The sequence below is a fragment of the Arachis hypogaea genome, chromosome 19 (genome assembly GCF_003086295.3).
Source record: "Arachis hypogaea cultivar Tifrunner chromosome 19, arahy.Tifrunner.gnm2.J5K5, whole genome shotgun sequence".
Taxonomy (NCBI): Eukaryota; Viridiplantae; Streptophyta; class Magnoliopsida; order Fabales; family Fabaceae; genus Arachis; species Arachis hypogaea.
Genome location: NC_092054.1, coordinates 12329069 through 12344624, shown reverse-complemented (window position 1 = coordinate 12344624; position 15556 = coordinate 12329069). Strand labels below are relative to the sequence as shown.

The following is a 15556-nucleotide window of genomic DNA, read 5'->3' as shown; positions in this document are numbered from 1 at the left end:
AAGGGTCAATCCCACGAGGATTGATGGATTAAACAACAATAGTATTTGATAGGCTTAGTTAGACAAACAGAAAAGAGTAATTGAGAGTTCAAAAGCATTAAATAATAAAGAAGAGTTTGAAGACAGACATGTGAATAGGTGAGGAATAAAATATTGAGAAAGTAATTAAGGTTTCAAAGTTATCTATTTTTTGGATTGACTTTTCTTATTAACTAATTTTAATCATATAAAATTTAATTCATGGCAAACAATTTGTGACTAGACCCTAATTCTTTAGACCTTTCTAGTCTCCTCTAAAATTCATCAACTGCCAATTCCTTGGTCAATCAATTCCAATTAGAGGGTGATGATCAAATTCTAGTTTATATGCCACAAGAATCCTAATTATCCAAAAATAAAGGAATTATATGTCACGTATCCCGTTAAAATACAAACAATTAGAAATTCAGGATAATATGTTTTCAAGCTATTGTTCAAGTATAGAGCTTTTCCAAGTTATACAAGAACTCAAATAGAACATGGGTCATACTTCCGTTCCACCCAAATTCATAAAATAAAAAACGAAAACAATTATTGAAATATAAATCAAAACATGAAATAAAATAGAAAAATAATATTATCAATCCATACAATAGATAGAGCTCCTAACCTTAACAATAGAGGATTAGTTGCTCATGGAATATGGAATGTCAATTTGTATGGAATAATGTTGTTGAATGTTCTTTTGGAACCACCTATTGGGATCCCTTTTATAACTAATCCTAATAATTTAAAAATCAAATTTCTAAAATTAAAATTAAAATAATATCTTTTCCTAAAATAAGATTTGAATTTAAATTCGAATTAATTAACAAGTCTTCAGCTGATGGGTGGGGACCACTTGATTTGTCCCTTCTGCAGCTTCTAATCTGTGATTTATGGGCTAAGAACTGGGTCAAAACAGCCCAGAAATCGCCCCCAACGTTTTTCTGCGTTTTCTGCACGTGGCGCATGTCACGCGTACGCGTCGGTCACGCGTTCGCGTCATTTGTGCAGATTCCAGTCCACGCGTTCGCATCAGGCACGCGATCGCGTCATTGCGATTTCCTCCATTCCGCGCGGTCGCGTGAGCCATGCGTCCGCGTCGGTATTTGCTGGTCATCTCCTTGGTTTCTTCTCTTTCTCTGTAGAAACTTCATCAAATCCATCCGAATGCTACCTAAAATGAATAAAATTGCATAAAACTCAAAATAGCATCCATAGTGGGTAAAATATAATTAATTCTTAATTAAACTCAACAAGTTAGATGCAAATTCACTAGGAAAAGATAGGAAAGATGCTCACGCATCAGTATGTGTGCTGATAAGTTCTGCATAATTCAAAACTCTTCATCTTCCTCCTCATCATCTTCTGCTACTTCTTTTTTTTTTCATCATCATCACCATCTTTTTTTCTTTTTTTATTTTATAATTCATCTTTTCCTTTTTATTTTACTTTCTCAAGTTTCTTCGTATTTTACTCTCTTAACAAGAATAAAAACAAAAAAATCAAACAAATAAAAAGAAGAAACACATAATGCTGCAAAATTACTTAGAAGATTGTGAACTTACATTTATTCAACTAAAAGAAAGAAATAAATAAGGAAAAAAAGAAGAAGAAAAAATGCAGCATTAGAGGAAACATTTTTCTGTATTTGCAGCAAATTTGGGTGTAATACGAAGATATTTGAGTGTATTATTTAAGAATTTTGGTGTATGTGTGCTGATAAGTTCTGCATAATTCAAAACTCTTCCTCTTCATTCTCCTCATCTTCTAATGCTTCTTCTTCATCTTTTTATTTCATTTTTTCATAATTTTTTTTGAATTCAGTTTCGCAACTTCTTTCACTTTTCGCGATGATTTTCAGAGACTTTTGAGAGATTTTGATTTTTATTTGAAATTTGAGCGTTGCAGTTTTGATTGAGGAAAAAAAATTGTTTGCCGTTATTCAAGAGTTAAGAAAGCGCATGTTTACACGCAATCTACACTGAAAGTCGTTTTTGTTGAATTTAGACCAAAAAAATTTGTGTATGTAACATATCTCCCGCTTTAAAAAAATACGAAAAAGTATAGGTAATTTTTTAATTTAAAAAAATATGCTTTCAGTATCTGCACTATGCACATTCCTTTTCTTTCTCTTTTTTTTTTTCTCTTTCATCACATTTTGTCTAAAGAAAATTTTCAAAAAAAAAAAGCATAATTCTTTTTTTTCTCTTAATGGATTTTTTTATTGACTGCAGTTGACTACACCCTTAATTGATTACCTAACAAAATTAGTTACCTAACAAAATTAAATATTTTATATACCTCAAGATCTTTAAATTACCGAGTCTTTAGCTTACCACCAAACTATGATACTTCTTAATAATAAATATACTATTTAATTAATATATTATAAAAAATATAATTAAATTATTTTATATTATTTTAATTTATAACTACTTAATTTTAAATTCATTATATTTTTTTATTATAAATAATTATTATTATAAATATAAATTTTATTAAACACCTAAAAAAAATTACAAATATTTTTAGTAATTATAACATAATTTTTTTTATGATTATATAATATTTATTAACGTTATTTTTTTAATAATTGCACATAGTATATAACAATATAATAGGTATAGAATTAATCAATTAATTATTAAAATTTAAAACAATAATGATTATTTTGGTATAAAAACAAAATGAAAAAAATATTTATTGTGAAGAAGAAAATATTAAAATTTTATATAATTATTTAATTGAGATTGGTTCTATCAATTCAATTAATAACTTATCGGTTAAATTAATAAACCAACAAACTAATAACTTAACCAGTTCAGTTCTGACAACTATGATTTATGGAACTAACATCCCATTATCCTATTATGTTAGAAAAATTTGAGGAACCAACTACAATATAAGCCAACATCTTTTTATTTCTAATTTTGAAATTCTTAAAATTAGAATAGTGGGATGTTTTTTATTTTGGTAATGTATATTTTTTGTCCCTAATATTTGCAATTTTCTTCAAAAATATCTCTAGCTTTTAGTTACATTCAATTTTGTCCCTAACTTTTTTATGAGTCAAAATTATCCTTAGGGACAAAATTGAAAACTTCTAAGGGTAGTTTTAACACAAATAAAAAATATTAGGAATAAAATTGAATTAATCGAAAACGTTAGGAACAAAATTGAATGAACTTAAATGTTAGAGATATTTTTGAAAAAAAAATCACAAACATTTGGGACAAAAAATATACTTTATTATTTTTTTTTATAACGAACCTATTTTTTAATTAGTTAGTTTTACTTGTCTACACTCCTAATTAGTTCTCTAGAAAAACTTGTACCGTTAATTTTTACGATACCATTTACAAATACAATTTTCAATAAATTTATTCTTCTGTGGTTAAGAATGATTTTCGGTAGAAAAATATTACTGAATTTTTGTAACAGTTTTGTTCTCAACAGTATATACATATTCTTTGACCTTACTTCATATTCAAAAATCGAAAATATTTGATAATCAAAATAAATTAATCAAAATTTATCTTATTTATCATTCATTAATTATTATAATAATTAATAAATATTAAATAAGATAAGTTCTCGTGTTTTTTTTATTTCGCTAATATTACCGGAGAGACATTAATGTAGTCCTTAAAACATTGAATATGTATTATTAAAGACTAAAGTATCTGATTTTTCCCTTTATCTTCCCACCACTCATACAACATTATGTGATTGCTGCACTATTTTTTTTATCAAATAATGTTTATGCATTGTAGCATTTGTTTCCACTCAAGCTCACTGTTTTAGATATGAGAAATTCTTGGAAATCAGTCACTTTTAATATTTTTTGTCATTATTTTACCAACACAAATATTAAATTATTTTTAACAAGTAAATTTTATTAATTTATGTGTATAAATTTTAAAAAATTTAAATGCAAATTCTATTAATTCATGTGTGTAAAACAATAATAAATATAAATGCAAATTATATATTTAATGTGTACAAAATGTCTATAAATATGAGTACAAATTATTACTGACCAAATACTAGTAAAAAATGATAATATTTGCTGGCTATGTAACATTGCTCTTCATATAGATAGCATAAAAGAAAGAAAGAAAACCAAGCATCTTGCTGATATTGCTGCTATCATTCACGGGCAAGAACAAGAACTTGTTTGCCAACATTGCGACCATTAAAAAGGCCAACTAAAGCAGCAGGGCCGTTTTCAAGTCCCTCAGCTATGTCTTCCACATACACAATCTTCTCTTCTTTGATTTTCGGCACCACATACTCCACCAACTTGTGATACATCGGATAGTAATCGGTGACAGCAAGACCTTGCATACGAATCCGCTTCATTATGAGATTTCCCAGATTTGTTACCCCTTCAGGTTGAGCACGATTGTACTGCGAGATCATTCCACATACCACTATTCGGCCATGGACTCTCATATTTAGAAGCACAGCATCAAGTGTCTTCCCTCCAACGTTCTCAAAGTAAATGTCAATGCCTTCAGGGAAGTATCTGTTTTATAAAATGGTGAGAGTCAATATTATTCACTAGTGGGTAGTTGTTCAAAGGAAACTTTAACTCAAAGGCAGTTCAAGTTTTTATATCACAAACCTTTTCAATGCAGCATCGAGGTCAGGCTCTTCCTTGTAGTTAAAAGCATCATCGAATCCGAATTTATTCTTCAATAAATCCACCTGGTTGTAGAAAGATTAGTATTCAAGTGAAAGAATGTGAGCAACTCTAAAATGAAATAGCTTTCAGGTCTTGCCAATCATATGCTTTACAACATGTGGGTGAGGGGAGTTGATACAAGATAGGATTATTTGCAAACAATTTGATGAATAATACCTTGTCTTTACTTCCAGCACTTCCAACGACATAGCAACCGGTCAATTTCGCAAACTGGCCAACAAGTTGACCAACTGCACCAGAGGCTGCAGAAACAAAAACTTTCTCTCCTTTTTTAGGAAGCCCAACTTCAAAGAAACCAGCATAAGCAGTCATTCCTGGCATACCTGCAATCATAACAATAACAGGTTAAGCAACCCAAAAGGCAAAACAATCTCTGACAAGCAGTAAGGTATTGGTTCCAAATGAGTACAAAAGGTTATTTGATTTTCATTTCTTCCATATCATAGCTGGTCAGCCAAATACTCTATAACGAATAATGATCAATTCCAGCATTGCAAGTATAGTTAAGGGTTGCAGTTGCATATTATATTAACATCAAGTGTTTCATTCACCAAGAATCAATAAGAACTAGCTGTGGAAAGTTACATACCAAGAATTCCAGTATAGTATGAAAGTGGAACATCAGTGTGCTCGATTTTGAAAAGAATTCGAGATGAGGGGACCAAACTGTACTCTTCCCATTTAGTAAACCCCCACACCAAATCACCCTTCTTGTAATCCGGGTGTCCGGATTCCAGGACTTTAGCCACCCCATATCCAAATAATGGCTGCAATAATGCAACAATCAACAGTTAGTAGCTACATAAATTTATGATTGAAATAGAATCATCAACAGCAGAACAATGCTAAATGAATTGCTTCTTAGATCAAACGGCAAAACCAATTGTTTGGAATTTTGCAAAGTACCAACACAATTAAACCATGAAATTTTTCTTTTCACAAATTGTGGTTGATTTACTCTTCTCATTTCTTTTTCCTTTTTACAAACTTGTTTCCTATTTTAAGGTGGAAATTCAGGTGCAGTTAATTTTATCTGAAATTAATAGCTGAGAGCTATTAGATGACAATTTAATCAAACTTATCAAATTATTTATCGGTTCTCAGTTATCAACTTTACATAAATTTAACTGCAACCCTATTTTAATTGGATGAAAGTTGAAACAATGCTGTAAGTAAATTATTACTCTGATAAGTGATAATAACACGGCCACTGATGTTGGTTATTGATAACACAACATGAAGTAGTCTCAATTTTCTTCAGATATCATTCACTTACCTTCAAAATTGGTGACAAAGTCTAGAAACTTCCAAGCATACAGCACTTCAATTCATATTCTCAACAAGATTTCGCAGCTACTACTAATTTAAACACTAATCTAGAAATAGGTCACAATTATCAACTTTATAATCAAATTCCTGAGTTTTGGTTCCTCAATTACAATGATACGTAGCGTGAATAGCAAGGAAAAATTAACAGAATTTGCCAAGTGAAAAAAGAGGGAAAAAGAAAACTTACAGAGCCAGGGGCATATGGAAGGAACTTCTCAAGGATTCCTATGTCGCTCATAAGGTTTCGCATGAAAGGATCACAAGACAAATAGAGATTCTTGAGAAGGATCTCATTGGAACCTTCTGGAAGCTTGAGAGTGATGGTGTTTTCAACTAAGTCCAAGTCTGATTCCTTAAGGAAACCGGTGACATAATCCTTCAAAACCACTTGCTTGTTCTTCACTTCCGCCATTGATGGTGTCTCTCTCTTCTCTCTTTCACGCTTCCAATTATATTTATAACTTGCAAGATTTGCGTCATTGCTTACGATCTTAAGACAAGATAATACCAATTCACGTCACTATGATCATACTTTCAGTGTGAATGTTCTACCCTCTTCATTTATTTTCAAATTTTAATGCGCTGACTTCTAACTTCTGTGCGGAGGTTGCTACTTCGCTAATAAATTAAGGATTTAAAATCTTGACGATAAAATTACAAAATAAATTTTTTTTAATAAATTTATTATATATAAGATACATGTTAACTAAATTTATAAATTAAATTTAATTAATTAGTAAAATAAATACTTAAATAGGCAAATATAGACATAGTCTCCTATGCTATGGTCAGCAAAGAGTTAAGGACCTAAGGCAATCATTATTTAGTGTTTGGTAGATTTTAAAGAAATCTATTTTTAGTTATATACGACAATGAAATGTCACATATCAGAAAGTGTAAAAGGTTTTTATGAGTGACACCGAATTTGAGAACACAAACATTAAACAAATAATACTACTGGTTATAATTGAACCGATAATGAAATCAGTCAAGTTATTAGTTTATTAATTTATTGATTCAACCGAAAAATTATTAATTGAATTAATAAAATCGATTTTACGTAAATAAAAATATAAAATAGTCAAAAATTTAAAATTAAAATTTTAAATATATATTTACTAATATTTTATAAAAAAATTATGTCTTAAATTTTTAAAGTCACCAAAAAAATTTTAAATTTTAAAAATAACTAATATAAAAATAAACATAAAATTTTTCAGTATTACTATAATAATATTTTAATTTGACACAATAAGAATAACAATTAATTCATAAAACTTATCATCTAATTATAATATCAGTAGATTTTAATACTAGCATCAAAACAGATAATTTTAATCACAATACTAACGTTAAAATAGATTAAACATATTAATAAATTTTTAGTAACATTTATATTTATATTAATAATTGTACATAACTAAAATATAATTAATTCAAAAAATAGAGAATATAAAATTAAATTAAATTAGATATTTATAAAATTTAATTGAATGTTTAGTATATAATTAATTTTTGTCATATATGTAATAGAAAACAAAATAGCTGAGTGACAAGAAAGGAGTGCCTCAGTTAGGAGGTTCCCAGTTTGAACCTTCCCTTATTCGTCAGTGCCAACTAGCATTGGTTCTTAATTTAATTTAATTCTTTAATTATTTTATCTTATTATTAGAATATAAGGTACGGGTTAAGTTAATCTTAGTTAATATACTAATACTATGAGTAGGCAAAACATCACAATTAAGTGAATTAGTTAGAGGCATCATTTGGCCCACTAATAATAAGTTAATAACAGTCTAATGCATTCATGCATCTATCTAATTAATCATGAACATTTACAAATAGGTTAATAGATTTTAATATTATTATCTTACAATTGAGTGGGTTTAATTTAAACGTAAAAATAAAAAATACGTGATGGATATTATTTCACACTGATGAACTTTATAAAAGACTTTATTTTTAATAAATTTATTAATATATAATTATTTATATATTTTATCTTATCGTCTTAAATTTTTAAAAAAAATAATTTATTTTATGATGTGGTATTAAAAATTTTATGATCCAAATATTTAGAGTTTTATCTTTTTATCCAAAAAAAATTAAAAAAAACATATAAAAAAATTTATATAAAAATTTAAACAAATTTAAAAAATGCTCTTACTTAAAAGAGTAATGCTACACATCTGTTAGAAAGATAAGAGAGAACAATAAAAAAAATTGAATGTATTCAAATTATATGGAATAATACAATATAAAAAGATATTTATAAGTGTTAAGAGAATCGAAATAATAAATACGTAATATTCTATAATAAATATTCACATATGCTACATAATTTTAATAAATGCTAATTGATTCTAATATACTAGTCAATAGCCCGTACAATTGCACGGTCATGATACGAAAAATAAATAATTTGATATTTTAATTAGAATGAATAAATACAATTAGTTAAAATAGAACGCGCATGTTACTTTATGCCTATGATGCACGGACACTGACACGGACACGGGACACGACACGACACGGGACACATCGACACGCGAATTTTAAAATCTTACATGACACGGGGACACGCATATATATAAAATATAAAGTATTTTTTAGATAAATTGTAATGATATTTTAATATTTTATTGATATTAAAATATAAATTAAATTTTTTAATTATTTTTAATGTCTTATTTTAATTATATCAAGTATTTAAAATATTTTTTGTTTTAATAAATAATAATATATACTATATCTAAATTTATTTTAAGAATATATGTTAAGAATAAGACTGGACACGCCGACACGTGATGGTATTTAGGTGTGTCCAAGCGTGTCCGGAGAAAAATTTTTTATCTTTTTATTAAGACACGGTTGGACACAACAGACACGCGTGTCGGACGAGTGTCGGTGAGTGTCGTATCCGAAATGTGTCCGACATGCGGACAAGATAACTCAGCGAAGTGTCCGTGCTTCATAGCTTTATGCATTTATAAATAACCAAAAAAATATATATAACAAAATGCATACATATTAAAAAATAATGAGTGAAAGATATATTAAACAAAATAGAGACAGAATAAAAAAAATAAAAAAAAAAGAAAAAAAAGAAAAAAAAGAAAAAAAAAATAAAAAAATTAAAAGAAAAGGATGAGAAATAGTAAAGTATAAATTTAGTAATATACATTCCATGAATTTTTTTCATAAATTCAAAAATTATTTAACTTTTTTAATTTGGTCAAATTTAAAAAGTGTGAAAAGATTATATGTAAGCATGTAATACATTAATTTGGTATTTTTTTTATAATTATCTTTTTTTAATTGTAAATACATTATACTATAACATTCTAAAATGTTTTTCAATTCTCTGTTAGTAATTTACCACAAAAATATAAATAAAAAATAAAACAGATAGAGAATCAAAATTAAAATCGTAATAATAATTGGTGGAGAGTGGCTACTCTCTTTTTTCTGATGTGGAGGTGAGAGTGAATTTAGAATTTTAGAATTAATGGGTTATTAATTTTAAGGAATTTGTTTTGTTAATTATTTATTAATTATTATTAATTGTTATACATATTAATATTAATATTGGTAAGAATTTTTTATTTAATTTTAAAAAAATGTGCATTGATATTTAAAAATTAATAGTAAAATATAATTTTTATTAAAGAAATTTTGGTAAAATTAAAATTTAATAAATAAAAAATTATTGAAAAGTATATTAAGAAAAAATATTTTACTAATTAAAAAACTTTTTAAAGATATTTTCGTAAATATACAATTTAGTAAATAGAAAAATAATTTGTTAAAACGTATTTGAATAAACTGAATCTTATAAAATAGGTTAACATTCTAATTTATCTTTATATTTAATACAATAAAGCAGTATCATTACAAAAAATAACCACAACATAAAATAACATTAATATAAAAACAAAACAAAATAAATTATAAAATCTTATCAAATATTTCTTTAAATACGATATTTTGAGTTAAAATAGAATCATCATTTTCCTCGCCAGATACCAAAATTCTTAAACCATCTTTGCTCTTTACTCGAGAAATAGCGACATAAAGTTGACCATGAGAAAATACCGGTCGACGCAAGAACAGTCCAACACTGGATAGAGTTTGACCTTGGCTCTTATTGATAGTCATTGCAAAACACAAGTTTATAGGAAATTGTCTCCGTTGAAATTTGAAAGGTATCCTAGCATCACTCGGAATTAAATTCATCCGAGGAATGAAAACTTTATCTCCAATGTGACTCCCTGAGACAATCTCAGCTCCAATCACATTTGTTCCTAGATCTCTAACAATAAGGCGAGTACCATTGCATAAGCCACCAGCTGGATCAATATTTCTCAACAAAATAATAGGCACGCCTTTCTTCAATTTCAATGAGTGATTCGGTAACCCTGAACATTTTATTTGATTCAAAAACTCAGTATTTATCCAATCAACATCAACGTCACAATAAGCATCACTACCACATATAGAATCAGCACTTAGATACTCTTTTTCTGCCCCAGGTAGCAATTGAACAATGTGATCATTGATTTCTTCAACAATTTCTACTGTTGGAGCTAATATGGCTCTGTCTTGGAAAAAACCAGTATCATCAAAGTTTCTAACTATGTCAGGATAAATTGCATTTATAATATCATCAACTGGATTATCAGAAGGAAAAATCAGAAACTCATTTGGAATTTTAACTAAAAGCTTTTTGTTAATTATTGTCCCAATACGCCCTTCTCCAATCTGAAGAATCCAATCGGAAAACCTTTTCAATTCGTCCAAATTTGATTGATTTGTAGCACTTTCTAATCGCATATTTTTTGTCAACGTCAACACTTCAAAGTGCTTCCAAAGAATTGAAGAATTGATTGATGCCATAATAATCTCAGCACGAGAAGCTTTAGGAATAACAGGCAAAACCTGTCGAAAATCACCTCCAAGAACAATGATTTTTTCCCCAAAAGGTAGATCTTTGTAAGACACTAAAATCGACATCATTATGTCTCAAAAACTTCTGTCTAAAGCTTCAAATGCCAACTTGTTAGTCATTGGAGCTTCATCCCAAATAATCAGCTCAGCAAGCCGAATTAAATCAGCCTTAGGACTATTTTTCGGAATTCTACAAATAGTATCTTCATTCAATTCAAGTGGGATACCAAACATAGAATGAGCTGTCTTACCACCAGGTAACAATAATGAAGCAATTCCATTTGAAGCAACATTAATAACAATTCTTCTTTGAGAACGCAATTTGGCAGATAAGAGTCTATACAAAAAAGTTTTTCCAGTCCCACCAAACCCATAAATGAAAAGCAACCCATGTTCCTTGTTAGTAACACAATGTATAATCCTATTATAGATTGACTTCTGTTCTTCATTCAACTTTGAAAAATTTGAATCGTGTTCTTCAAGCATCACAGAAATGTCATATTCCAATTCACGCAACACCATAGAATTACTAAATTCTGAGACCAAATCAACATTAGGAAGAGGCATACCAGCAAAATCTCTTAATGATTTTCCATTGGCCTGTAGCAATTTCTCTATCTCTATTAGACAAAATGTTTGTAACTCTTCGTCAGTCATTGTTATTCCTGCAATATATTTTTTTTCAGTTAGTAAATTCATCAATATATCAAAAACTTATATTGTTTGAAAATTTTCCCTATCATGCTATGTATGTATTTCAAACTTTGTGCATATCACTTTCTATTTATTTATTGTTAAGAGTTTTTCTTAATCCTATAAATAAAAAAGATAAACTAAAGATTAAGTAAATATCTGGAAAACGAAGCTCACTTCGTTTGTAATAAATGATATCATCAGATAAATATTTCCAAGTTTGATTCCAAACTAAAACGGGCCTAGAGACAAAATCAGATATTAACAATGAAACAAAAAGTTTTCTCAATTGGGCGCCAGAAGATAACTCAGCTGCTTCATTAATGGCCAAGACAAACTCATTATCATCTATTAAAAAACCCATAGCAGAACATGCCTCTTGGAATGTATCATATAAAACAGAATTGACAGTCTTTATACTTCGAAAACTGGTGCATTCTCTTTGCACATTGAGAAGCATACGCATATAAAATAGCTCACCAGTTGAAGGATGAACAAAACTCAATCTTCCTATAGAAAATCCCCTTCTTCTTGGTTTTCACTGTCGAGATTGTAAATCATAAACGAATTTACTTGGGAACTCAACATATGTTAGTGTTCGCCCTTCAACATATGTTCGATTAGCCATCATTCAAGCAGTAAACATTGTCATCAAATCTCTATTTCTTATTAAAACAGAGCCAATAGTATCATGATCATCGAACACAACATGCTGCTGATTAGGTAAATGAAATGTGAGTCTTTGCATAGGTGGCCATCTATGATGAATTTCATATGCAAAAGTTTTCCACATTGATTCACAAGGTGAAAGATACCGACAATCATAATACTGTTTGATCTCATCAACCACTTCAAAAGAATGAGTTGTCTCAGTTGAATGACTAATGGTTGCAATTACACGATCTGGACCCTTGTTAATGTACTTGAAAAGATACTTTATAACATTTGACTTGTTGCAAAATTCCAAATTGATATGAGCCTGGTACTTCATCAACAATAATGGATTATATGGAACAACAAATCTATTATCAAGATCAACACCATGACTTTTAACTGTAACACCAATATCTCGACGCTTGTAAATAGGATAACCATCTTCATCAAAACTCGTATAATTAACAAACTGCTTCGGATAAAACTTGGATCATCTTCCATCTTTCATGCATGGAGAAGTTGGTCTTACCCTACCACAAGGGCTATGAATCATGTATTTACTAACCACACTATACAAATGTGGAAACTTCATAGGATTAGAAAGTTCTGCACAAATCAACTCATCAACAATTTTAATATTCTGCAATCTATTCCTTCCATCAAGCCAAAGTAGAATATGTGCATGTGACAAACCTCTTTTTTGAAACTCAATTGTATACATACCTAAAAAGTAAAAAAATATCTGAAAATATAGAAATTTTTATAAGTAAGCATAAATTTAATATAGAATTCTCTATATTCGATATACCTGCATTAAGAGGACCAAAAAAAACACCATTCTTAAGATCATTAAGAAGACACTTCATATTAGCATGAAAGACTCGGCAAGCAATGTCTGGCCGATTAGCAATTGGAACTTGATCACGATTAGTATATCTTTGAAACTCAGGCCAGTTTGGATTGCAAGTAAGGGTAAGAAATAGATCTGGATACCCAAAATGTTTACAAATAGCCATAGCATCTTGGCAATTATTAAACATGTAACGTTTACCACCAGTGAAGGAAGAAGGCAAAATCACTCGAGTACCAATTGATGATGCTTCAGTATCACCGCATCGCATAGCTTCTTCAATACCTTGTAAGACTTCTCCTCTAATTGTGCTCTGTTTTTTCCTGATTTCATAAAGCCTCTGTGACTCAATCATAGAGAATGAATCAACAACAAACTGTTGGAACAATCTTCTAGACTTATGAATAATGCTATCATCATGCTCTCTCATTTGCAAACGAAAACAGATAAATTCTCGCACAGACACTCTAGTCCTTCTCCCTGCAACATTTATATCTTGAATATCTCGATAAGGAATACCCAATTGATAACCATCTTCCCCGTAAGGAAAAAGCAAGGGATATTACAATGGCCAGTATAAAGCATGTGTCTCATATATTCTTTGAAGTTGGCCAGCTACAGATTTAACAATGACATCACGACCAGTATCAGAAGAATCAAAATCACCAACAACCAAAGCAGCAACTTCATCGCACGAAGGATAATTATAAACTCTTCGATCACGTTCTCTTTGACTAAACAATTTCAAAGAAAACACCTCAGACGGGTGATTCTCATGGAATTCTCTCACTCTTCTAAATGATTGTGCTATGGGATTGTGTTGATCAATCATTTGGGTCAAATCAATTATCAACTGTCTATCTATATTTAAACTTTGCCTATAATTAAGAAAAATAGTAACACAATATTACTAAGTAATTTTACTTAAAATGAAGAAACATGCATTTTTTATAATTAGAATGAATCTTAACAACAATATTTAAACAATAAGATACGAACATTTTGATTATAATAATCAAAGTTACATTCATATTAGTATCTTACCAACTAAAAATTAAATTGAAAATAAAAGAAACAAATTAGAATTACAAACAATCATAACAAAATTTTTGTAAGAGTTGACCTTACCCAAATATTCCTTCTCTATGCGTTAACTCATGTTCTGTGTCATATATGTATAATTGGACAAATTTTGGAACTTGACCAGCCTGAGGTAATAAACTTTCAATCCTATGATAATTTTGGCCACTTATGATGAATTGTGGTGGGCCAGTTCCATCATTCACTGAGTCTATTACTTTACCACCAAAAGAAGTGAAAGCAAACATACTATTATAATACCGAATTTTCTTCTGAAACAGTAAAGACTTACTATCATGACCATGAATCAAAATATATAATAAATTTGGAGCTTTCTGAAGATACGGTAATTGAATTTTTCCTTGAAAACAACAAAGTGCAAAAAGAGGCTGATTAATTCTTGACCATTTTTCAACCCGCTCTAGTAACCAAAACGACGCACCACAATATAGACAAGTATACACAGGATCACCAATATCGAGACAACCTACAAAAATGAATAAAAAATTTAAATAATAAACAAATCCTTACAAATTTAACTAAATAAAAAATTATATTAAATGAAGACTTAAATGCTTCTTAATTTTTTTTTACTTAAAAAAATATACCAGTAAAACAATTAAAGATTCAGAAATTATTCACTGGATACTCATTGTCTATAAATTGAAAATATAAATATTTAATAATAATAATAATAATCTAACCAAATTTGAGACACTTATATTGAAAGTATTTAAAATCAATGAATACTATTTTTTATCATATTATATTTGGTAAAAAAAATGTCATAAAATTTATTACGACCAGAATATTGAAATTATAAAGGAACATAACGTGACTAAATATACTGAATGAGTAGATTATATCTAAATTAATACGAAAAATGCAAATTCCATAAATAAATCAATTATAAGTATACTGAAATACCTTGAATTTCACTTTGTGAAAAAAGTGGATGATCAATAGGAGACCGAAGCTCATTCCAAGAATTTACAGTAGGATCATGTATTTCAGAGTCATCTTGATTTGGGTTTTTATTATAAAACAAAAAAACTTATTATAAATAAATCAAATATAAAGATATACACGTCAAAGAAATATTTAAACAGACAATCATGAATTATGAATTTATTAATAACTAAATGCATAATAAACAACATAAAAAAATAAAATATACAAAAATTAATTCAATAATGAAATATATAAACCAAAATAAATAGACAAAAAATATAAACATGATAACAATGATTAGAAAAAAGTCCTTTTTATAT

General features: G+C 28.6%; 4 protein-coding genes across 4 annotated transcripts; all 4 read right to left on the bottom strand.

Moving 5' to 3' along the window:
* Window positions 1-3992: 3992 nt before the first annotated feature.
* On the bottom strand, window positions 3993-6656 carry LOC112776572 (2-alkenal reductase (NADP(+)-dependent)). Its single transcript, XM_025820775.3, has 5 exons — window positions 6249-6656; window positions 5322-5499; window positions 4889-5055; window positions 4652-4734; window positions 3993-4552 (listed from the first exon to the last, which is right to left on the bottom strand). Exons 1-5 carry the CDS (start codon window positions 6471-6473, stop codon window positions 4174-4176), a joined length of 1032 nt encoding a protein of 343 aa, XP_025676560.1. The 5' UTR covers window positions 6474-6656; the 3' UTR covers window positions 3993-4173.
* Window positions 6657-10009: 3353 nt separating this feature from the next.
* On the bottom strand, window positions 10010-11074 carry LOC112777916 (uncharacterized). The gene has a single exon (XM_025822295.1). It carries the CDS (start codon window positions 11072-11074, stop codon window positions 10010-10012), a length of 1065 nt encoding a protein of 354 aa, XP_025678080.1.
* Window positions 11075-11083: 9 nt separating this feature from the next.
* LOC140182143 (uncharacterized) lies at window positions 11084-11665 on the bottom strand. The gene has a single exon (XM_072228265.1). It carries the CDS (start codon window positions 11663-11665, stop codon window positions 11084-11086), a length of 582 nt encoding a protein of 193 aa, XP_072084366.1.
* Window positions 11666-12332: 667 nt separating this feature from the next.
* On the bottom strand, window positions 12333-13635 carry LOC140182142 (uncharacterized). Its single transcript, XM_072228264.1, has 3 exons — window positions 13164-13635; window positions 12921-13078; window positions 12333-12824 (listed from the first exon to the last, which is right to left on the bottom strand). The coding sequence occupies exons 1-3, from the start codon at window positions 13633-13635 to the stop codon at window positions 12333-12335; spliced, it is 1122 nt and encodes a 373-aa protein (XP_072084365.1).
* Between the last annotated feature and the right edge of the window lie 1921 nt (window positions 13636-15556).

Excerpts from the sequence above, each read along its gene's own strand:
- LOC140182142 (XM_072228264.1), bottom strand. The coding sequence starts at position 13,635 with ATGAGAGAGCATGATGATAGCATTATTCATAAGTCTAGAAGATTGTTC. Across the intron at positions 13,079-13,163 it reads TTTTGGTCCTCTTAATGCAG|GTATGTATACAATTGAGTTT; the intron begins GTATATCGAATA and ends TTTACTTTTTAG. Across the intron at positions 12,825-12,920 it reads TTCCACATTTGTATAGTGTG|TTTGTTAATTATACGAGTTT; the intron begins GTTAGTAAATAC and ends TATCCGAAGCAG.
- LOC140182143 (XM_072228265.1), bottom strand. The coding sequence starts at position 11,665 with ATGACTGACGAAGAGTTACAAACATTTTGTCTAATAGAGATAGAGAAA.
- LOC112776572 (XM_025820775.3), bottom strand. The coding sequence starts at position 6,473 with ATGGCGGAAGTGAAGAACAAGCAAGTGGTTTTGAAGGATTATGTCACC. Across the intron at positions 5,056-5,321 it reads ATACTATACTGGAATTCTTG|GTATGCCAGGAATGACTGCT; the intron begins GTATGTAACTTT and ends TTATGATTGCAG. Across the intron at positions 4,735-4,888 it reads GTGCTGGAAGTAAAGACAAG|GTGGATTTATTGAAGAATAA; the intron begins GTATTATTCATC and ends TTCTACAACCAG.
- LOC112777916 (XM_025822295.1), bottom strand. The coding sequence starts at position 11,074 with ATGTCGATTTTAGTGTCTTACAAAGATCTACCTTTTGGGGAAAAAATC.